We start from the raw sequence: 22968 nt of genomic DNA, 5'->3' as shown, positions 1-22968 counted from the left end.
ATTGAATTTGTTATAGCTGCTCAACCACCAGAAATTGTGAAGCCGTTGAGGAATGTGAGTGCAGTACAGAATCGAAATGCAGAATTCAAATGCACCATCACTGGGTCACCAAGACCAGTTATTACATGGTTTGTACCATATTATTCATTATCTGAAACGAAATGTCTTTGACGTAGAATTAATAGTGCCACATAGATAAATTATCTGTACCTGATACTAAATGAGATGAAAAAAATATTTGTCATTTAGGTATAAGGGTGCAAGAGAGCTTTCACAAAGTATGAAATATCATATGCTAACTGAAGGTGACAGCTATTCACTGATAATTAATGACATTTTTGGGGAGGATGCTGATGAATATGTATGTAGAGCTGTGAACAAAGGAGGAGTGAAGTCTACCCGTGCAGAACTCTTCATTATGAGTAAGACAACAATCTGAAGTATTACTAACCTATCAGCATGAAGAATTAACTGTTTTTCTTTTCATCAACAAAATCTTTCTCTCCCTTTGTGTTTGTAGATACTACATCAAGTGCATGATATGTCACTCTAATTCTCCAGTAATTTTCATAGGAATGTATGTATTATTTCTTTAGTTTCATGATGTTGATAGGTGGCATCTCATACATTTTGCTGATGTGTTAATTCATTCATTGTGTACTGTAAATCCCATTATGAAGGAGAATCTTCAGGGGTATACAGTAAAGAAAGAGAAGCAGTATTAAAAACAAAATATCTACCTTATATTAGCAATAAACTCTAACTGCAGTTGCAATTAACACCTGCTCTTTGTCTTCTTGTACTGCTTGTTTCATATTTACACGACCAAGTCACTTATCATAATGTTACCTGTGGAAGCAGTGGCTACTAAAAATTGTTTTGCATTTACTGTGAATTGTTAGGATTTTCAATTTCGTGACTTATGAGTTTTAACTTGTCACATACATTACAGTTTGGTATCCAGCTGGAGCTCAAGAATTTAACACACAGTGTTTCATTTAACATATGGAAATTAATGTCTATTTCTGGTCTAACATTCTTTTTTTATTGCATAATGTCAGTTTTTGTGAGGTTGGGACTTAAAGATGTTTGCTGTGAACCAGTTCCAAACTTTTCCGGGAATGATATAATTTAGGCTCTAGATTTTTATGTTTTTCATTAGAAAACATGACAGCTTTTAAAAATTTAGAGTCACTGGAAGGTTATTTGTGTAGTTTATGTATAGGAGTGAGCCCAGTATTAAACACTGTAAGATATCATGCTTAGTCTTTCCCCATTTTGGTATTAGTTTAATATCAGTGATGCAGTATATTAATCTAACCTCAGCCTTTTTTAGGAATAACACACATCCATGCCAGAGGGATTCTGTTGTTGCCATAACATTTTAGCTTGCAGTGTAGAAATTTAGATCCCATTTAATAAAAAGTCTCACTGCTATCATAGAATGTACATACAGGATAATCACTTATATTTCATTTGTAATATTGTTCATAGATTTAAATTACTCTGAATGTGTCATATCTGTCTATACCAATTTTGATCTTCATCATCATTTTCATGTTTAGTTCTTCTTTCCTCATGACCTTTCACTATTCTTCAGCAACATATTTTGAAATTATTGTTAAAATTTGTGTGATTTTAATTCCTTTACAGCAATGTTGTCTTTTTGGTTATTGCTTTGTTCACCTTCATTGTCTCTCATAGCTATGATTTTGCAACATAATTCCTTTATGATGTTGTATTAATTTTATTGTAGTGTCGTTTAAGAGTCAATTAAAGAGTATTTTCACAGAGCTCTTAAAATTAATGTGCTTGCCTATAAGATAAGTAATATTAACACTGTAGCATTCTCATATTTCATACATTTAAGGCATCCTGTTGTGTTGTACATAAACAAAATGAGCATCTCTGGCTCCATTTAATGTCCTAGGAACTTCTCTCTATCAAATCTATGGAATGTGGTGCATGTAATGTATAAGGATTATCCTCTTCCGTAACTGTCTAGCTTGACATGTTCAGTTTCATGGCAGCAGAGCTATCTCAGGTGCTGCTGAAGTTGTACTCTATGCACAATCAGTCTTTTACTTTCTTTCAAGAAGAAAAAGCATTGGTGTAGTACTTGATTGCCGAACATGTAGCTCCCTAATGGTATGAGGGATGAAATAACAAAAAAGAGCTGCTGAAGTACCCCTAAAAATTCCCAGTTATTTCTCTTCCAGAATGACCAAAATGTGACCATAATGATAAAAAGACACCTTGGCACAAACATGTGAAGATTTTGTAGAAATGTACCTTGTTTCATTCTTGTCTGTCAATCCATTTTTTCTCTAGAAGTAAGATTTTGACATATTTTTAAGATCTGTTAATTTTTTCAAAGTGATATCTGAAGAATGTATTGGTTTATTTAACTTCGAAGTATAACTGTCTCTTTGTTGTATGAATGCATGCATCCATAATATGTTTTGACAACATTTTGTCTTTTTTCTTCTCCTTCAGCACCACCAAAGCTTAATGTTCCACCTCGATTCAGAGATTCAGCATTCTTTGACAAAGGAGAAAATGTGGTTATTAAAATACCTTTCACTGGTCACCCTAAACCAAGAATAACATGGACCAAGGATGGAGAAACTATTGAGTCTGGTGGACATTTTGCCCTAGAAGTTAAGGTAATCTTTTGTTTCAATTCTGAATATACTTGTAATTATTCCTTACACATTTCATGATTTTTTTTTCTTAATTATAATGATTATCAATAAAAATAATAGTTCTGCAAAATTGTTATGCACATGTGATTAACTATGAAGTCTGTACTTTATAGCCACTGACATTTATAAATCTGATTAAATAGTTCATGATGGAAGCATTTAGTTGCCGACAATTTATCCCGTTTCTGTTCTAACTACGCAAGTCTTCCATATACTTCATTATTGTATATCATCCTATATTTCAAGTAGACAGGCACTAGTAAATAGTACACATGGTGTGAAGTGAACATCTCATCTCAGTATTTGTCTCGTCTTTGGATGTGTGGTATTTTATGAAGCATGATTAACTTTTGTTATTGTACTTTATACTCATATAATTTGACTGTAAGTACAGCAGATATCCAAGGAAAATATTCACAGCATTTGCATAAATTTAGAAATATAGGGCTACATTTTCAGTTAGGGTAAAAAATTGTGATGCTTTGATAGATTTGTGACCTATTGTGTGTTAATTGGCTGTGTACTGTTTTTACTAGGAAAGGCATGCTGTGCTAACTATTCGTGATGGTAGCAAACTTGACAGTGGCCCATATCGCATTGTTGCAGAAAATGACTTGGGAATGGATTCAGCAATAATCAAAATTCAGATTAGTGGTAAGCAAAAACTTGCATTTGTCTTAAAAAGTAACACGCCATTGTTTAACAGTTTTCTTACTCTTACAGTAATGTAGAACAGGAGATCTGTTCCTAATTATGTCTATCTAGTATCACATTTATTAGCAAACATTAGAAACTGAAATTGTGCTTCTTAAGTATATGTGGTTTGAAGAATGTTCAAAGTTGCTTCTACAGATTTAGGTTCTTGTACGAGGGGCATTTGAAAAGTCTGTCCAAAAATAGAAACTACTTAAATGTTTGGGATAAACCTTTTTTTATTTTTTGACATAGTCTTCTTTTAGACTTATACACTTCGTCCAGTGCTGTTCTAATTTGTTGATCCCTTCTGAATAATAGAAATTTTACAAGTCTGCAGAATAGCTATTAGTTGCTGCAATCACCTCCTTGTTTGAATAAAATCTTTGTCCTGCCAGCCATTTCTTCAAATTGGGGAACAAATAGTAGTCTGAGCAAGACAAGTCTGGAGAATATGGGGGATGTGAAACGAATTGGAATCCTATTTCCATTAATTTTGGGACCACAACTGCTGAGGTTTGTGTTGGTGCATTGTCGCAATGCAAAAGGACTTTTTTGTGGTCCAGTCACATGCGTTTTTCTTGCAGCTCAGTTTTCAAACGGTACAATAACGATGAATAATATGCACCTGTAATAGTTTTACTGCGGGATATTGCCTTTAGGAAGAAGGATATATGAAACAACTAAAAGGGTTTTTCTTCATATCCCTGTCACTTGTTCCATGGTACCATCTTTAAAATTACCAGACTGTTTTATTTATATGTCAAGTATTGTATTTATGAAGATTTCAATAAATTTATTTTATTTTATTTATTTATTTTTAAAAATGGGTCCACATAAATTTTCTAGTCTGCTTTTAAACTCGTGATTTGCTCAAGAATTTGGAATGTCACATGATTTTGGTTATTTAGTTTCAAACTGTCATATTAATTTAGATTTGTGAAAACTTTGGTAACATTGCCCACTACTTGGAACACTTTTGTTTGAACCCAGAATACATACTTGCAAATGAGCTGTAAGTGGACATCACTGTGTCTGCAGGTCTTTATTAATTATCATATAATTAATTAATAATATTACGTACAATATTTCAGATCGGCCAGATCCACCTAGGTTCGTCAATGCAGAGAACATTGGACATGACTCCCTTGCTCTCTCATGGCAACCTCCATCATGGGATGGTGGCAGCGGTATTACGAACTACTTGGTAGAGAAGCGTGAACATCCCATGTCCAGCTGGATACGTGTTGGAAACACCAGGTTCACTACGATGGCAGTTACGGGTCTTAGCCCTGGTCATGAGTATGAGTTCAGAGTGTATGCTGAAAATATTTATGGAAGAAGTGATCCGAGCTCAACATCAACCCTCATAAAAATGAAAGACACTGGAAAGAAGATTGTTAGGAAGAAAAAATATGAAGGTAAAATAGCTTAATGTGAATTAGTTCTCTGTGTTCTTCTGCTCCTGCTACTATTATTAACATGACTCTTGGCAAGTATTTATCAGGTCATCGCTGTCAAAAATCTCAAAATTCTTTACAAAAACCATTCTATTGTTTCATATTTGATAGTATTTAAGTAAAACTTTGATGGAGTCCTTCCACATTAAACTAAAATTATATTTAAGTTTTCAATTCCATACTTTTAATTTATCTTGCAGTTGATGCCACTGGTAAGAAGATCAGAGGACAAGCTGATGGAAAAGTGTCCGACTATGACCAGTATGGTATGTTTTGCTGAATGGCAGTTATGGATACTTCTTTTTGTAATATTTTATGAAATTTCTGTTGTATGTTTGTAGATTACATCTTTCATAAATTCCCAAAATATTTTTAAGAGCTATGAGGTAACACAAATTCTACTAGAATAGCAGACATTTGTTTAAAATTTAAAGTATTGTAATGTAGCTTCTCACGTAATGATCATCTCATGTATTCTTAATCATGATGTAAATGACATCAAAACTCATCCATAGAATATATAAGAAAAAAGGCTACATTATTAGTAATTTGACGTTTCGTACATGTAATGAAATGTTACCTCTGTTACAGTCTTCGATATCTACTCTAAATATGTGCCACAACCAGTGGAAATTAAAACAACTAGTGTCTATGATTATTATGACATTCTGGAAGAAATTGGCACAGGAGCATTTGGTGTTGTGCATCGCTGCCGCGAAAGAAAGACTGGCAACATATTTGCAGCAAAATTCATTCCAGTGTCCCATGCTATGGAGAAGGAACTGATTAAAAAGGAAATTGATATTATGAATCAGCTGCATCATCCTAAACTCATCAATTTACATGATGCATTTGAAGATGATGATGAAATGGTGTTAATATTTGAGTTGTAAGTGTCAGTGGTCATATACTTCTAATAAATCAAACAAAATTCTAGAGATTTCCTCAGTAACCAAAAATATTAATATCAAATATTAGGTTTTTTAATTAAAACTTTCCCCAGATATGTATAAACATGGAACTGCAGAATAAGTTTTGAAGGAGCTGTTGTACAAATTCAAATGACCATTAGATCCTTATGCTTATGGTTTTGTTTATATTGTCAAAACAGTTCCTGCTGTCAGTCATCTACTAATGACAAATTATAAAACTTTTTTTGTAATTGAATAATCTTTTCCTGCAAACAGTTTGTCTGGTGGAGAGCTGTTTGAACGAATCACTGCTGAGGGTTACTCAATGTCTGAAGCTGAGGTCATCAACTACATGCGGCAGATATGTGAAGGTGTCAAACATATGCATGAGAAGAATATAATTCATCTAGGTAAGCTGACACAACAACAATAATGATAACGATTATAAACAAATGCTCTACTTTATGTTTCTCTCATGTAATGGACAGAGCAATGAAACCAACAATAATATGTTAGTTATAAAACAATTACTGATAGTTCAGCATTTGGACATTTTTCTTATACTGATTTCATTGTGAATTTTACAGAATGATTGATGTTGTGTAAGCTGTAATTTTACTGTTCTTGTGATTCATGATTATACATTTTGTTTCCAGATATAAAGCCAGAAAATATTATGTGCCAGACAAAGAACAGCACAAATGTTAAACTCATAGACTTTGGATTGGCAACGAAGCTGGATCCTAATGAGGTAGTCAAAATATCAACAGGAACAGCAGAATTTGCAGCACCAGAAATTGTAGAAAGAGAACCAGTAGGATTTTACACTGACATGTGGGCAGTTGGTGTACTTGCATATGTTCTGTAAGTAATGTTAAAACTGAACAATCTTATACTTGCAAAATATCAATCTACATTCTGACTGTTTCTTTCCAGCCTTAGACCAATAATGATCTGGGTCATTTATTGTTACAGCCTAAGTGGACTGTCTCCTTTTGCTGGAGATAATGACATTGAAACACTGAAAAACGTTAAAGCTTGTGACTGGGATTTCGATGAAGAGGCATTTGCAAATGTATCTGATGAAGGCAAAGATTTCATTCGAAGGCTTTTAGTGAAAAATAAAGAGTAAGTCTGTGCTAATAATCTTGCTATTCTTCTTCAAGCAAATAATTTAATACATTCATGAAATAAATTGTAGATTGGATTTCTCACTAAGTAAATTCTTATCTATTTTTTTATTTCAAATACAGGAAAAGGATGACTGCTCACGAATGTCTTCTTCATGCCTGGCTTACTGGTGATCACAGCAAACGCACTAATGTCATCAGTTCCTCAAGGTACACGAATATACGTGACAAAATTAGAGCAAAATACACAGATTGGGATGCATTCATCCTACCTATTGGTAGGCTTGCAGAGTACAGTTCTCTACGCAAACTGTTGGTGGACAAGTATCGCATTCATGACACTTCATTTGGTAAGTATTTTATATCTTGGATGAACAAGAGCAGCTCAAGATATTAAAAATAGAATGTAGACTGTGAATGTTAATGTAATCAAGTAGGTTTTAAAATATTTACAGGAATTTTAAAGAAATTCACATCACTCATTAGTATATAGAGAATGGAGCTAGCTTGTGGAACATCACTTACATAGGAATGTGTTAACTCACAGGCTTATTGTGTTTTGCAGACCGCAGACAAGCTGCCCCAAGGTTCGTAATCAAACCACAAAGTGCTTTTGCCTATGAGGGACAAAGTGCTAAGTTCTATTGCAGAGTAATTGCAATAGCCACACCAACACTGACATGGTACCATAACAATGCTGAACTGAAACAAAGTGTAAAATTCATGAAGCGTTATGGAGGTGATGATTACACATTCATTATCAACAGAGTTAAACTGGAAGACAGAGGGGAGTACATAATTAGGGCAGAGAACCACTACGGCTATCGTGAAGAAGTCGTATTCCTCAATGTCCAACGTAAGCATGAATTTCAGTGTACTGCATTTTCATTAGTAAATACTGAAAATACTACATTAATAGTTAAAAATGATTAATGAACTATGTATAGTGTGCTATATTTATTACTAGTTTAACTTGTGTTTATAGACTGCTTAGAGAAAACTGCTAATGCTATTACCATTACTCATATGTTTAGCTATGTGAATTATGACATACTGATAAGTTGTTTTGAGAATGTTTGTAAAGCATCTTCTACCAAAATACTGGCTGATTATTTTTGATACATATTTAAAAATGTATACATTCATAATAACTTTCCAGCCATTCCAAAAGAGATTCCACAGTACAGACCTGAAGTCCAGCCTGTAAGACGCCGTGAGCCATTGTCCTATGCTCTGTGGCAAGATGAAAGAGAGAGTGCACCAAGTTTTACATTCCATTTGCGACCCAGAGTCATGCAGATACGACAGACTTGCAAACTGCTGTGCTGTCTCAGCGGAAAACCAGTACCAACGGTATGACTTTTGATAATATTCGCACCTGAGGACTTAGCCTGATGAGTGTAAGAATAAAATTGCTTTTCTGATGTGTTAATTAATTTGGCAAAAAAGTTCAGGTAGTCATGCACGATGCTACAGAAATCTCTGTTTGCATGATGACTACCTTCATTCATCACAAAGTAAATATATCAAAATTTCTGTTTTCTTCACTGTAAACTTGTGTATAGGAAGAGAATTAGTAAAATTTGTATCAAAATTATTATTGTACAGAAAAAAACATCATTTTAAATTTTGCAGAATGAAATATATCAAATTTAGTAGCATCCATTTTAATAAAAGAAAGAAGCTATTCACATTTTTAGTTCAGTCCTAAACTTCCATAACTATGAGGTCATGGAGAGAAAAGATTTCAATTGTGCACATTAAGTAACTGCCATTAATACCACATGTAATAATATTTTCTATATTAATTGTGAACTCATTTGTTGTGCACATTTGAGAGTAGCCATAGTTTTCTGATAAAAATTTAATGCTTGGAAACTGAAAACAGTGTACTGTGTGTCAATTTAACAAAAACCAAATGGATGCAGTGGTCTATATAAAGAACTTCTACTCATATGATTTGTGATCTTTTGCTGTATTAAGCTCATACCCAATGATAACTACATGATACTGTTACCATCTGCAGTCATACAATGTACCACATTACAATATTAAAAGTGTACCAAGAACACTTACACCATCAACTATTACTTGAATTAGTAAATAATAGTATTATCAATATAACCCCACATATCAGAATAGTTTTGGAAGAAACTGTGGTGCAGCCAACTGGCCAGGCCTGTACATTACGTGAAATATAAGGGAACAGCTAGCATGTCCAGCAACATCCACACAGTTTTAACAGCTAGTGATGACAACAGTGCCATGAGTATCTAGTAAGCCTTACTATGGTTACTGTGAATGACATTGGCCAGAGTCACTTTCCCTCAACCTGTGCATATGGAGTCAATCAAATTATATTTGACATTTGGTGCATACTTGCTTGTGCCATACAATAAACCTTCTTTGTGGTGTATGCATGCCTATTCTTGCAATTACCAATAGTCAGTGTATATTAATATTATACACTCAAAAAAAGAAGAAACTGCATTTTAAACAGATCCAATACACCAATGACATAATGCATCTGCAGAATACGTGACTTCACCTTGTTACTTTACTTTACTCACTCCTCTGATAACTAATATTGTCTCATCTCTTTTACACATGGATTTGAAATTTAAAAAAGTGGGAAATATTATCATATTTATTTGCCCTTGAATCAACTTTAAAAGTAAGCAGAAATACGTTTTTGAGATCACATACAGTGAAGGAAAATTTGAGTGTACATTCAAACTTATGTATTGCACATATGTCCACATACTATGACCACCTGATGCCCTCACATTAGGTGACTACACACTTATACACCAACTCTTTATATAGTATTTCAGTCTTCTTCCTCTGCTAGAGGCATTTCAGTGGTTCACTGTGCATTCTTAAATATCTGTAACATACCATGCAGGAAAAAACAATAATAACATTCTTGTATAAGACACATAGTTAATATAGTACACATAACATTTTTGTCCATGCTTTTATTTATACACAAAAACTATCTCTCTTGAATGGTTAACTTCTGAATATGCTAATGACCTCACCTGTCATTCAACAACATCTTTGCCTCTGTACTTCCGCCTTGACTGACATCTCTGCCGAAACCCTTTGCCTTTACAAATGTCTGCTTGTGTCTGTATATGTGTGGATGGATATGTGTGTGTGCGAGTGTATACCTGTCCTTTCTTCCTGCTAAGGTTAGTCTTTCCGCTCCCGGGATTGGAATGACTCCTTACCCTCTCCCTTAAAACCCACATCCTTTCATCTTTCCCTCTCCTTCCCTCTTTCCTGATGAAGCAACCATTGGTTGCGAAAGCTTGAATTTTGTGTGTGTGTGTTTGTGTTTATTTGTGTGTCTATCAACATACCAACGCTTTTGTTTGGTAAGTTACATCATCTTTGTTTTTTATATATACATATATATCAACGTGTACTCTTTTGGATATGTCTACATTATAAATTTTACTTTCTTAAACACGTATAAATTGCACAAAAACAAGAAAAATGCACCACTCTCATTACTTTCATAGTTTTTGTTTTCGTTATAATAACTTCCTCTTTTAAAATTAAAATAGTGTAGACCATAACAGAACATTTATTAAAAATAGCAGCCAGTTTCAGTCAAATAGCGACCATCTTCAGACCGTATGCACTTAAATGTAAGTAAAATATAGATTTATAAGGAAATCTAATAATAGCAGTTAATGTAAGAGACATAAGATATGGGAAAAATTAAAATAAGTTATACCCATGATGGCAGGTGATGGTGGTGAATGGAGCAGGTGTCTTGGATGCACAAATGTCAACTGCTGGTTATGGTAGAGGGACTAAGGATTAAGTACTCGATGCTCAGGCCACCACTTATCACATTACTTCAATAACAGCCAATCAGTTTAAAACACACAGCTGATGAGTCCTATAGCAAATACCTAGACTCTGGTGTTTGCAGAATATCATGTGCTAACTGTGATCAATAGTATATTGGCCAAATAATTCAAAGCTTTAATATCCATTTTAAAGAACATAAATCATGTATTTCCTTAGTAAGTTGGCATTTGGCCAACATTTAACGCATCTCAGCCACTCTGAAAAATCTATTATGAATAACTTAAAAATTCTCCACAATACACCAAAGGAACTTTTACAGAATACCTTGGAATACATAGAGATTTATGCACATTTTTAACATAAACCTTTGTTTTTATTGAACAGCAGTTAGACTGCAGAGAAATAATTTTTATAGCTCATTGATGGCTTACTATAGAAAGCTTTTGCTCTCTTGTTCTTAAATTTCAACGGCCAGTTACTTTCTCCCTTATGATTATGATTTTAATTTTATTATATTTTTAGTCCACTTCACACATGCTTTTCAACTATTTTATCCTATTTATAATTTTCGTTTCGTGAGAGATAGTGGCTCTGTTCATATTTTTAGTATTTGACCCATTATTTTGGACCTTGTAATGCATTGGGTTTCCTTGGCGCTTTTATGGCATTAGCTAATATTTACATAATACACTACTTTACACCCAAAATTAAATATGCTTCTATTGCCAATCGTCATGGCACTGCTGATCTCCATATAATATATTGCTTTATACTTAATGTTACATATTTCTAAAAACAAAGTTGATGTGACTTACCAAACAAAAGCACTGGCAGGTCGATAGATACACAAACAAACACATACACACAAAATTCAAGCTTTCGCAACCAACGGTTGCTTCTTCAGGAAAGAGGGAAGGAGAGGGAAAGGCGAAAGGATGTGGGTTTTAAGGGAGAGGGTAAGGAGTCATTCCAATCCCGGGAGTGGAAAGACTTACCTTAAAGGGAAAAAAGGACTGGTATACACTCGCACACACATACATATCCATCCGCACATACACAGACACAAGCAGACATTTGTAAAGGCAAAGAGTTTCGGCAGAGATGTCAGTCAAGGCGGAAGTACACAGGCAAAGATGTTGTTTAAAGACAGGTGAGGTATGAGTGGCGGCAACTTGAAATTAGCGGAGGTTGAGGCCTGGTGGATAACGAGAAGAGAGGATATACTGAAGGGCAAGTTCCCATCTTCGGAGTTCTGACAGGTTGGTGTTAGTGGGAAGTATCCAGATAACCCGGACGGTATAACACTGTGCCAAGATGTGCTGGCCGTGCACCAAGGCATGTTTAGCCAGAGGGTGATCCTCATTACCAATAAACACTGTCTGCCTGTGTCCATTCATGCGAATGGACAGTTTGTAGCTGCTCATTCCCACATAGAAAGCTTCACAGTGTAGGCAGGTCAGTTGGTAAGTCACGTGGGTGCTTTCACACGTGGCTCTGCCTTTGATCGTGTACACCTTTCGGGTTACAGGACTGGAGTAGGTGGTGGTGGGAGGGTGCATGGGACAGGTTTTACACCGGGGGCGGTTACAAGGGTAGGAGCCAGAGGGTGGGGAAGGTGGTTTGGGGATTTCATTGGGATGAACTAAGAGGTTACGAAGGTTAGGTGGACAGCAGAAAGACACTCTTGGTGGCGTGGGGAGGATTTCGTGAAGGATGGATCTCATTTTAGGGCAGGATTTTAGGAAGTTGTATCCCAGCTGGAGAGCCACATTGAGAGTCTGATCCAGACCCCGAAAGTATCCTGTCACAAGTGGGGCACTTTTGTGGTTCTTCAGTGAGAGGTTCTGGGTTTGAGGGGATGAGGAAGTGGCTCTGATTATTTGCTCCTGTACCAGGTCAGGAGGGTAGTTGCGGGAGGCAAAAGCTGTTTTCAGGTTGTTGGTGTAATGGTTCAGTGATTCCTGACTGGAGCAGATTCGTTTGCCTCGAAGACCTAGGCTGTAGGGAAGGGACCGTTTGATGTGGAATGGGTGGCATCTGTCATAATGGAGGTACTGTTGCTTGTTGGTGGGTTTGATGTGGACGGACGAGTTAAGCTGGCCATTGGACAGATGGAGGTCAAAGTCAAGGAAAGTGGCATGGGATTTGGAGTAGGACCAGGTGAAACTGAACACGATCAAAGGCAGAGCCACGTGTGAAAGCACCCACGGGATTTACCAACTGACCTGCCTTCACTGTGAAGCTTTCTATGTTGAAATGACCAGCAACAAACTGTCCATTCGCATGAATGGACACAGGCAGACAGTGTTTATTGGTAATGAGGATCACCCTCTGGCTAAACATGCCTTGGTGCATGGCCAGCACATCTTGGCACAGTGTTACACCGTCCGGGTTATCTGGATACTTCCCACTAACACCAGCCTGTCAGAACTCCAGAGATGGGAACTTGCCCTTCAGTATATCCTCTCTTCTCGTTATCTGCCAGGCCTCAACCTCCACTAATTTCAAGTTGCCGCCACTCATACCTCACCTGTCTGTAAACAACATCTTTGCCTGAGTACTTCCGCCTCGACTGACATCTCTGCCGAAACTCTTTGCCTTTACAAATGTCTGCTTGTGTCTGTGTATGTGCGGATGGATATGTATGTGTGTGCGAGTGTATACCAGTCCTTTTTTCCCTTTCAGGTAAGTCTTTCCACTCCCGGGATTGGAATGACTCCTTACCCTCTCCCTTAAAACCCACATCCTTTCGTCATTCCCTTTCCTTCCCTCTTTCCTGAAGAAGCAACCGTTGGTTGCGAAAGCTTGAATTTTGTGTGTATGTTTGTGTTTGTTTGTGTATCTATCGACCTGCCAGTGCTTTTGTTTGGTAAGCCACATCAACTTTGTTTTTAGATATATTTTTCCCACGTGAAATGTTTCCCTCTATTATATTCATCATTAATATTACATATTCTTATGTTGCCAGTCATCATGATGTTCTTCAGTGGTTATCATGCACATGAACTGCTTTTCTTGCCTGCATGCTGTTACACTGTGGCGGCCAGTTGCTATTGCGTCTTTGGTATCATGCTCCACCAACCCTAGATGATGCATATCAATACCTTCATGCAGTATCCATGGAAACCAATGGTGTCACATAGCTCTGTCTTTGCTATGATAATGTTCTATGAGTTTTCTTCAAATACCCATAGCGACCAATTGGTTCACTGACAGCCAATTTCAATTGGCTATTCTCCTGTGTATTCTCGTGTCTGTAGTTAAATGTAAATTGACAAACTGTTTTATATAGCAGATATTTAAGTGATGTTACATAACTTTTTTTATTATTCTTTGTACTATTGTTTTATATGTACATTATTTGTGATTATGTTTTTTTTATGTACTGTATGCCTGACTGCCTGTTGTTGATGTAATGCAATAAGCAGTGTGTGTGGATCATCCAATATTTAACCCATAGCTTCTCTACCCTAAACAGCAGTTGACACTCGTGCATCCATGATAACTTCTCTGTTCATCACCACTGTATGTCATCATGAGTAGAACTTATTTTAATTTTGGTCATATTTTACATACCTTGCATTAACTATTATCACTGGATTTCCCTTGAAATCTTTATTCTACTTACATTTCATCATATATGGTCTGAAGATGGTCGCTATTTGATTGAAATCAGTTGCCATTTTTAATAAATGTTCTATTACAATCAAGACTTTTAATTGTCATTTTAAAATATTCCATTGAGAAAGCTGTTTATCTCCATAAAAATGCTTTCAAAAATTAATAAATCTCTCTATCTCAAAATTCTCTCAGCTGCAAGAACTCGCTATTTAAGTTCACCAGTGTAATCATGATTAAAGTAAATTTGCATTCTCAGATCAGTTCAAATAGTAAATTTGCATTCTGAGACCAATTCAGTAGAGAGTACCATATCGCCAGCCATGAATAGGTTAATGCAGTTTCTGTATACTGTTAAAGTGTGTCAACATATCTCACAGAATAATTTCAAGCTGAAACCATGTGTGCATTGTTACTTTATAGTAAGAAGCATTAACTACTGAATTGGCTTACACCACAGAGACATCATTTGAGTATTCAGCTGCTATTGTGAGACTCAAATCATTGAAGATCTGCCTCATAGTTCTCAAACTTTATCAACAGTGCCCACTGATGACTGCCTCCTACAAATTATAGCTTGTAGGAACCTGAAGGGGAATATAACAGAGCAACTGTGAGCCACTATGTCGACACAGGCAGTACACTAGCATCTCCACTTGAATTTGGCCTATAGGCAGCCATTGCAAACAACAGTAAAAACTGCCCAGCACCATGGCACATGAAGAAGATGGACAAGAGAACACATATAATGGAACCTGTATCAAAGGCGTTCTCTTCTGTTCACCAAGTGCAGGGTTCATCTGACAGTTCATGATGGTCATGGAAGAGTGTGGAGGTGGACAGGTACCAATGCATGTTTTGGACATGTAGTGCCATGAACACAGCAGGGAGGTGGCTCAATCATATTTTGAACTATTATGGCATATGGACTTTTGGGTACCTCTCATTGGTGTTCAGGGTAAATTGAGGGATTTGCAGTATATAGGACCGGATCCTCCACTCTATTGTCCAGCCCTATGTTCAGATATTTAGTGATGATAATACAAGAGCAAACCATGTACATCTCATGAACACCTTCCACCAGGAGGCAGGAATCAACTGCATGGAATTGCTTGCGAAATCTGTTGACATTGAACGTGACTGAGAATGATTGGACAAGTTGCAGCTTATAACGTGTCATCACAAGAACCCTTCACTCACACATGATAATCTCAAGAGGGCTACTTTTGACTTTTGAGGAGTGTGACAGGCTTGAGCAGCTAGTTATTAACCACCTTTTGAACAGCATACAAAGGAGGATCCCAGCATGTTGAAATGCACAGGGCGAAACAACACAGTATTGAATATTATCCAACAACTGATTTTGATTTTATGGATTTGCAAATATGTGCACTTTTGAACAATCTACCTTTATTTTTTTCATTTTTATTTCACAGTAAAATTATTGCTTTAGATCATTGACTAATATTTCTTCATTCGCTGCCCCAACTGAATATAAGCCCACAAACATTTACAGGTATGGAGGTGGTGGAAATCTTATTTTGAGCAGTTTATGTTTTATTGCAATAGATACAAAGATGAATTTTCTTTTGATTGAAACTCTTGGGAGGCTAGTTGTTAAATAACCTAACTTGTATTCACTTTAGGTAAAATGGTACAAAGACAAGAGAGAACTGTCCAAATATGACTACACTATGACACATGCAGATGGTGTAGTAACAATGGAAATTGTGGACTGTAAACCAGAAGATTCTGGGAAATATAGATGTGTTGCCACAAATATTCATGGGACTGATGAAACAAGTTGTGTTGTTATTGTAGAAGGTAAGCAAAAAGAGAATTTATTTTAATTGATTTTTTATGTTTAGTATCATACAATAACTGACAAGGATTATTGATAGATAGATTAAGATATGACAATTTCTAATTGCCTATAAAGAAATCATTTGTATGATTCAAATCTACATTTCTTGTCTGTTCACTATTTCATCCATTTCTAGATCATTTATTAATACTTAAATGTAACAGTTTACATATTTTGAAGTGTTGTTTATGTATGTATATTAGTCAGTGCTGAAAAACTGATAGGTGCTTCAGTTTGTAGAATATTACTGAAGTGTAGTAGTGTAGAAATATAATTAATCAGTTTGAAAACTGTATTTATTCTTCCTGTCCTAGGCTATGGATCTACTGCAGAGCAAACCGAGTTAGCTAACAAACTGATGTATTCTGGAGGTAACCTTTCACTTACTAATAATTGTAGTATTAACAATATATGGAGATCTTCTCTAAACTATCCATCTTTAATTGTAAAGTATACAGTAGTAGCTATACGTATTTTGATGTCTTTTAAAAGTTGCAAACAATATTTGTGGTCAGTTACTACTGATTTCTCTGTCTGAAGCTTACTGCAATATAATTAAAGAGAATTTTTAGATCAGACACATCTGGTGTAAAAACTTTCTTTAATTAAACTACTGTGATCTTAAGATGGAGAAACTAGTGAAACTGATTTTAACAGCTGCTGCATAAGATGGCCATGCAAACAAACATAATATTTATCATATATCTTTATTAAATAAGTGTAGATTTAATAACAGTGCTTGAAAAAGTAGACTTTAAATTTGCATAAAGAGATTCATTTTATAATATCTGAATACATGTGTTAGTCCCATTTTGAAATTATAGATACTAGAGAGATGTATCCATTCAAACACATTAATGAATTGGCTTTCTACCATGAGGAGACTAAGAATAAATATAATTCTTATTAATTTATCAGTGACTCTGGATGTAACTCATATATGGCAAGAAATTATCTAAGCCTAAAAAGCAACAATATTTTTGTGGATAAAAGTTATTGTTGCTCTGGACATGTTTCATATAAATTAGCAAGAAAAAGAATTAATCAAACCAGATGTATCATCCATCTAATAAAGAATGCTACAACCTTGTGTAGTTAATTGAAAATAAATGATTGTATATAGGCATTATTGGATAAACATTTGTGAATTCTAGTAACAATTCACATTTGAAGCTAAAATTATGTTGAATACTGTGCAAATAAGAAGCTAATGTTACTATTGTAGAATAAAGGAGGGTTAATGTGATTTTTCCCCAACTGAATTAATGGAATAGCATGTTTTAGAATGGAACTGATTTTTGTAGTTTCGTTTAACATAAAGTAGGCCTATTTAGTGGGTTAATAACTTAAAAAGTTCATTGCCAGCAAAAATTTTCTCATAACTAGATACTTTGATTTGATATGCAGTAAAGGTTTCTCTTATTAATTAAAAAAGAAAATAATTCAAAGAAAAAATCTCTTACAGAAAAAGCTAGAACATAAATGTCTTGAAAAATTTAATATCAAATACTTTTATACCAACTTCAACCATTTACAATGCATTTCTCTCCTAAACAAAGCGTATCTTCTGTCACTCTGTTATTTTCATGCATATAACTGCTTAATTCTTTTCTCCCAAAATGTTATTGTAATATCCTTCTGTAAAATCTGTTTTCCTGTAGGTATGTAATGTAGTTTAGCTAGTTAAATTTAATGAACAGTGGTTAGGAATACATATTCTTTTACTCTGTCCTGTTGTAACGAGTGATAAATGCCTGCTTTCTTTCTTCCCCTTCTGATTCTTATTACTGTCTGTTTTAATATTTCCTTCTTAGTCTGGAAAACACATTCCCATTAAAGCATTCCAGTCATTGTTATGAACATGACACTCCAGAATGAATTTTCACTCTGCAGTCAAGGGTGCACTTATATGAAATTTCATGCCAGATTAAAATTGTATGCTGGAGCACAGATTGAAGCCAGAATCCTCCCCTTCTGCATAAAAATACTCTACTGAGAGATAAAGGTAGAGCATTTGCCTGTGAAATGCAAAAGTTCTAGGTTTGTGTCTGAGTTTGCTACACAGTTTTAATCTCCTCCAGAGTGAAAATTCATCCTGGGAACAGTCTTCTAGATTGTGACTAAGCCACTTCTCTGCAATACCCTTTTTTTCCAGAAATGCTAATCCCACAAGGTACACAGCAGAACTTCTGTGAAGTTCAGAAGGCAGGAGAGAGGTGCTGGTGGAAGTAAAACTGTGAAGGCAGGTCATGAATGCTTGGATAGCTCAGTCAGTAGAGCATTTGCCCAAGAAAGGCCTGACACATAGTTTTAATCTGCCAGGAAGTTTTATATTGACACTCATTCAGACTGTTGAACATTCATTACTCCTTTGACAGATCGGCGATATATTGAACAACCGAGCCGACCTACAGCAAGCCCTTCTGTATCTGTCCGGAGATCCAGCTACAGAGCCTCAGACACCTACAGCAGTTCTGATCACCATAGTAGTTCCAGCTCATCGGTGAAACAGAGTTCAACCAGTCATTCAAATTACAAGGTATGTGCAAAGCTAACATTACAAGAAAAAATAAAATTATTTCATAACAAACTTATTAAGATTTTTTTCATTTCTACTGAATTCAACGCCAAAATATTATATTAAAGCCAGTGTTGTGCATTCCACAAATTGTTTTGAGCAAATGGTACAGGCTGTTGAATATTTATTCATTATGCAATGTCTGTAACTGGAGAAACAGCAAATTTGCCTCCATCATTGTTTATATTATTTTATTTTGTTTTTCTGTCCTATTCACGGAGATTATTGTTAAATTCTTCTCTCTCTACATTTTATTGTGAAACCCTGCTGTCTAATTTCTTTTCTTGTGGGTAGATAACATAGTAAAGAAAATTACAGGAATTTAGCTTTAATGAGGTTATTTAAGTTTGATTAAAATATTGCTATTCCTTTGGCAACACTGCTATACCTAGTAAATTACTCGTATATTTTTTAATCCAGCTGCTGCTATAGAAACTCTTATTTTGTTTATTTTTTCACTTAATGCATATTTCACAGGGCTGTACAGTGATGAGATTGCCATATCTAATGGAGTGTTTGAGACTCCCAAAGATGAGACATAAATGATAGAATACCTCCAAGTACTCATATCTATCCTAGAAATTTTTCTTTCAGTCTCTTCACCTTAAAAATTTCACAGCAAGAGATGTGTTAAATAATATTAAATTACAGCATTTGCTACCTTAATGATCAAAATGGAAAGTTAAACAGTATGCAGTGCAGTTGGAAGCCAGTGTTGAGTAAACTACATATACAAAGACAGATACAATGGATTTCAGAAAGTGATATTTTACACTTGTGAAACATGAGGTCCCAAGATGCCTTTGAAAATTTCATTATAATTTTCAGTTATAAACAAATACTGTTAAGCAAAATAAAGTTTTAGTCTAATAGTAGGCACAGTACTTATAAAATATCCCATTTTTACCAAGTAAAGAGTAATATAAATACTATTTCCCAAAACTTCTCAATTAATTGTGAATAATTTTGTTCCTGCAGACAGATCATAAACTATTCTTTGAATCATTTTATGTTTCCTACAACAGCAGAAAATTACATTTAGTCAAAAATATAAGTAACTATTAAGAATTTCAATGGAGTGCCAGTACAGTAAATGTTATCATTTATTCGATGGATAAAGCTGCTGAGGCACGCAGTTAATATAATGTTTGCCTGATGCTTACACTAAACGCAAACCTAACACGTAATGAGCAGTACATAACATAAACTGGTCTAAAAAAGTAACTCTCTGTTACATTAAACAGAGCACCCCCTTACCTGTTTGCTGAAGTAACCAGATAAATTTCAAGTGGCTGGTGAAAATGTCATCACCAGAATTTAGCCAGTATGGGAATTGAGGCCCACAGCATTCAGCCTCTGATCACCAGACCCAGTGTCGACGTCATGTCACCAAATCATTTCACAGTATATCATATAGTAAGGAATTTGGCATTGTTGGTGTTGGTATGTCGTTGGATGGAGTTGTTAAGCTTGGCAGGCCTCTTGATACTATTGTAGAAGACTGGGATGTGTCTCAGCTCACACGTTGTTTGATTCACTACTCACTCATAACAATCACATTATATTGCACAATCTTTCTTACTATTATCCATGCGATGAAGATACACATTCTTTATGTGGCAGATTTTAGGAGAGCAGTGGCAAATTATCTCTACTAGAAACTTGTCTAGAAACTTTTCCAAAACAGTAATTGAGATTCCTATATTGTTCATAACACTCATGGGTGGGTATAGGATTGATTCTGAATGACAAGTACATAGATATTAGATGTAGTCTGTAGAAAAAGTAAAAGCTTTAGGTAATATCCATTAGCTGTGTACATTAGTGATATATACACTGTGTATAATATAATATTTCTGTCAATTGAAAGGTTGTTTGGATAATACACTCCTGGAAATTGAAATAAGAACACCGTGAATTCATTGTCCCAGGAAGGGGAAACTTTATTGACACATTCCTGGGGTCAGATACATCACATGATCACACTGACAGAACCACAGGCACATAGACACAGGCAACAGAGCATGCACAATGTCGGCACTAGTACAGTGTATATCCACCTTTCGCAGCAATGCAGGCTGCTATTCTCCCATGGAGACGATCGTAGAGATGCTGGATGTAGTCCTGTGGAACGGCTTGCCATGCCATTTCCACCTGGCGCCTCAGTTGGACCAGCGTTCGTGCTGGACGTGCAGACCGCGTGAGACGACGCTTCATCCAGTCCCAAACATGCTCAATGGGGGACAGATCCGGAGATCTTGCTGGCCAGGGTAGTTGACTTACACCTTCTAGAGCACGTTGCGTGGCACGGGATACATGCGGACGTGCATTGTCCTGTTGGAACAGCAAGTTCCCTTGCCGGTCTATGTAGGAGATCACTCCCCACACCATGATGCCGGGTGTTGGCCCTGTGTGCCTCGGTCGTATGCAGTCCTGATTGAAGCGCTCACCTGCACGGTGCCAAACACGCATACGACCATCATTGGCACCAAGGCAGAAGCGACTCTCATCGCTGAAGACGACACGTCTCCATTCGTCCCTCCATTCACGCCTGTCGTGACACCACTGGAGGCGGGCTGCACGATGTTGGGGCGTGAGCGGAAGACGGCCTAACGGTGTGCGGGACCGTAGCCCAGCTTCATGGAGACGGTTGCGAATGGTCCTCGCCGATACCCCAGGAGCAACAGTGTCCCTAATTTGCTGGGAAGTGGCGGTGCGGTCCCCTACGGCACTGCGTAGGATCCTACGGTCTTGGCGTGCATCCGTGCGTCGCTGCGGTCCGGTCCCAGGTCGACGGGCACGTGCACCTTCCGCCGACCACTGGCGACAACATCGATGTACTGTGGAGACCTCATGCGCCACGTGTTGAGCAATTCGGCGGTACGTCCACCCGGCCTCCCGCATGCCCACTATACGCCCTCGCTCAAAGTCCGTCAACTGCACATACGGTTCACGTCCACGCTGTCGCGGCATGCTACCAGTGTTAAAGACTGTGATGGAGCTCCGTATGACTCGGCAAACTGGCTGACACTGACGGCAGCGGTGCACAAATGCTGCGCAGCTAGCGCCATTCGACGGCCAACACCGCGGTTCCTGGTGTGTCTGCTGTGCCGTGCGTGTGATCATTGCTTGTACAGCCCTCTCGCAGTGTCCGGAGCAAGTATGGTGGGTCTGACACACCGGTGTCAATGTGTTCTTTTTTCCATTTCCAGGAGTGTATTATTTCACTATAGGTCTGTCACTTTCATGTATTTTTGTTTCAGTTGAGTTGTCTCAATAGTTTTACCTTAAATAAAGGCCAACTTGTAATTTCTTCAGACATGATGCCCCATATCTACTCTAGTTTTTGAGTTTCCTGCCTATGAATTTTATACATTATCATGCCTTTCTGTTAAATTTTTTGCCTCCTACTTTGTTTTTAGTCTGCGGCAACAATAGCTATGAGTGCAAGTTCATCAGAGAACAAGACAGCGCAGTCTTCTGACAAGCGTGTCATGAAGAAGTACGGCAGTAAGCTTGATGCAACAGGCAGCCCATCGAGGTCCAGAAGTGCCACCAAGGAGCTAATATGTAAGTCAGTCATACTTCACTTAAAATTATTTGCAGTAACTCTTTTGTACAGAGCATTCATTTAACACAAGAGGCAATAAGTTCAGCAAAAGATTTACACACAAATTTAGCTTACATATTGTACTCGTATAACAATTCCACAAAATGTCAGTTGGAGTTATTTTCTTGACATGATTGCATGTGTATAGAGCAACAATTTGTATTGAAAAAACCAAAAGCAGATAAAATATGGATAAAATCATCGCTTTATTCAGGAAATTTACTGCCGGTATCTAAAAATCTGTTATCAGGCATTGGTTAACCTGCACTTTGATAGATTTCAAACTGATATATCGTAATTACATACAGTGTCTCAAAACATCTGCTTTGTACATTTTTCCAGTTATTATTTTTACATAATATTTGGAACAAGATAGTCAAAACCAGATTTATAGTATCTTTGTGGGGGGAATTCAAAGCAAGCAATTAAGTGTTAAGACAACTGTCAATATGTGCTCATATAATGATGCTCAGATAGCTAGGATAAACAAAATATTTTTGTGAAACATCTCTATGGGTCAGTTAAGGTAAGATATTTTAAAGATAATTTTCAAAACATTTACTGGAACAAAATG

General features: G+C 36.5%; 1 protein-coding gene across 50 annotated transcripts in view; it reads left to right on the top strand.

The window, feature by feature from the left end:
• The window catches only part of LOC126299121 (twitchin), a 484418-nt gene that overhangs the window by 433833 nt on the left and 27617 nt on the right, over positions 1-22968 (top strand). For 49 of the 50 annotated variants that reach the window (XM_049990829.1, XM_049990822.1, XM_049990871.1 and 46 more), the window contains 17 exons: positions 17-128; positions 250-422; positions 2497-2666; positions 3242-3359; positions 4493-4819; positions 5059-5124; positions 5450-5747; positions 6046-6179; positions 6426-6633; positions 6745-6897; positions 7023-7249; positions 7465-7755; positions 8059-8252; positions 15989-16166; positions 16521-16577; positions 18585-18745; positions 22207-22354. In XM_049990829.1, coding sequence (XP_049846786.1) covers positions 17-128; positions 250-422; positions 2497-2666; positions 3242-3359; positions 4493-4819; positions 5059-5124; positions 5450-5747; positions 6046-6179; positions 6426-6633; positions 6745-6897; positions 7023-7249; positions 7465-7755; positions 8059-8252; positions 15989-16166; positions 16521-16577; positions 18585-18745; positions 22207-22354 — 3015 coding nt within the window. The remainder of the gene's footprint in view (positions 1-16; positions 129-249; positions 423-2496; positions 2667-3241; positions 3360-4492; positions 4820-5058; positions 5125-5449; positions 5748-6045; positions 6180-6425; positions 6634-6744; positions 6898-7022; positions 7250-7464; positions 7756-8058; positions 8253-15988; positions 16167-16520; positions 16578-18584; positions 18746-22206; positions 22355-22968) is intronic. The other variant, XM_049990826.1, reaches the window with a different exon arrangement.

This window comes from Schistocerca gregaria, chromosome X (genome assembly GCF_023897955.1).
Source record: "Schistocerca gregaria isolate iqSchGreg1 chromosome X, iqSchGreg1.2, whole genome shotgun sequence".
In the NCBI taxonomy this organism is placed as follows: domain Eukaryota; kingdom Metazoa; phylum Arthropoda; class Insecta; order Orthoptera; family Acrididae; genus Schistocerca; species Schistocerca gregaria.
The sequence above is the reverse complement of the archived record's forward strand: the minus strand, read 5'-3'. Positions and strand labels throughout refer to the sequence as shown.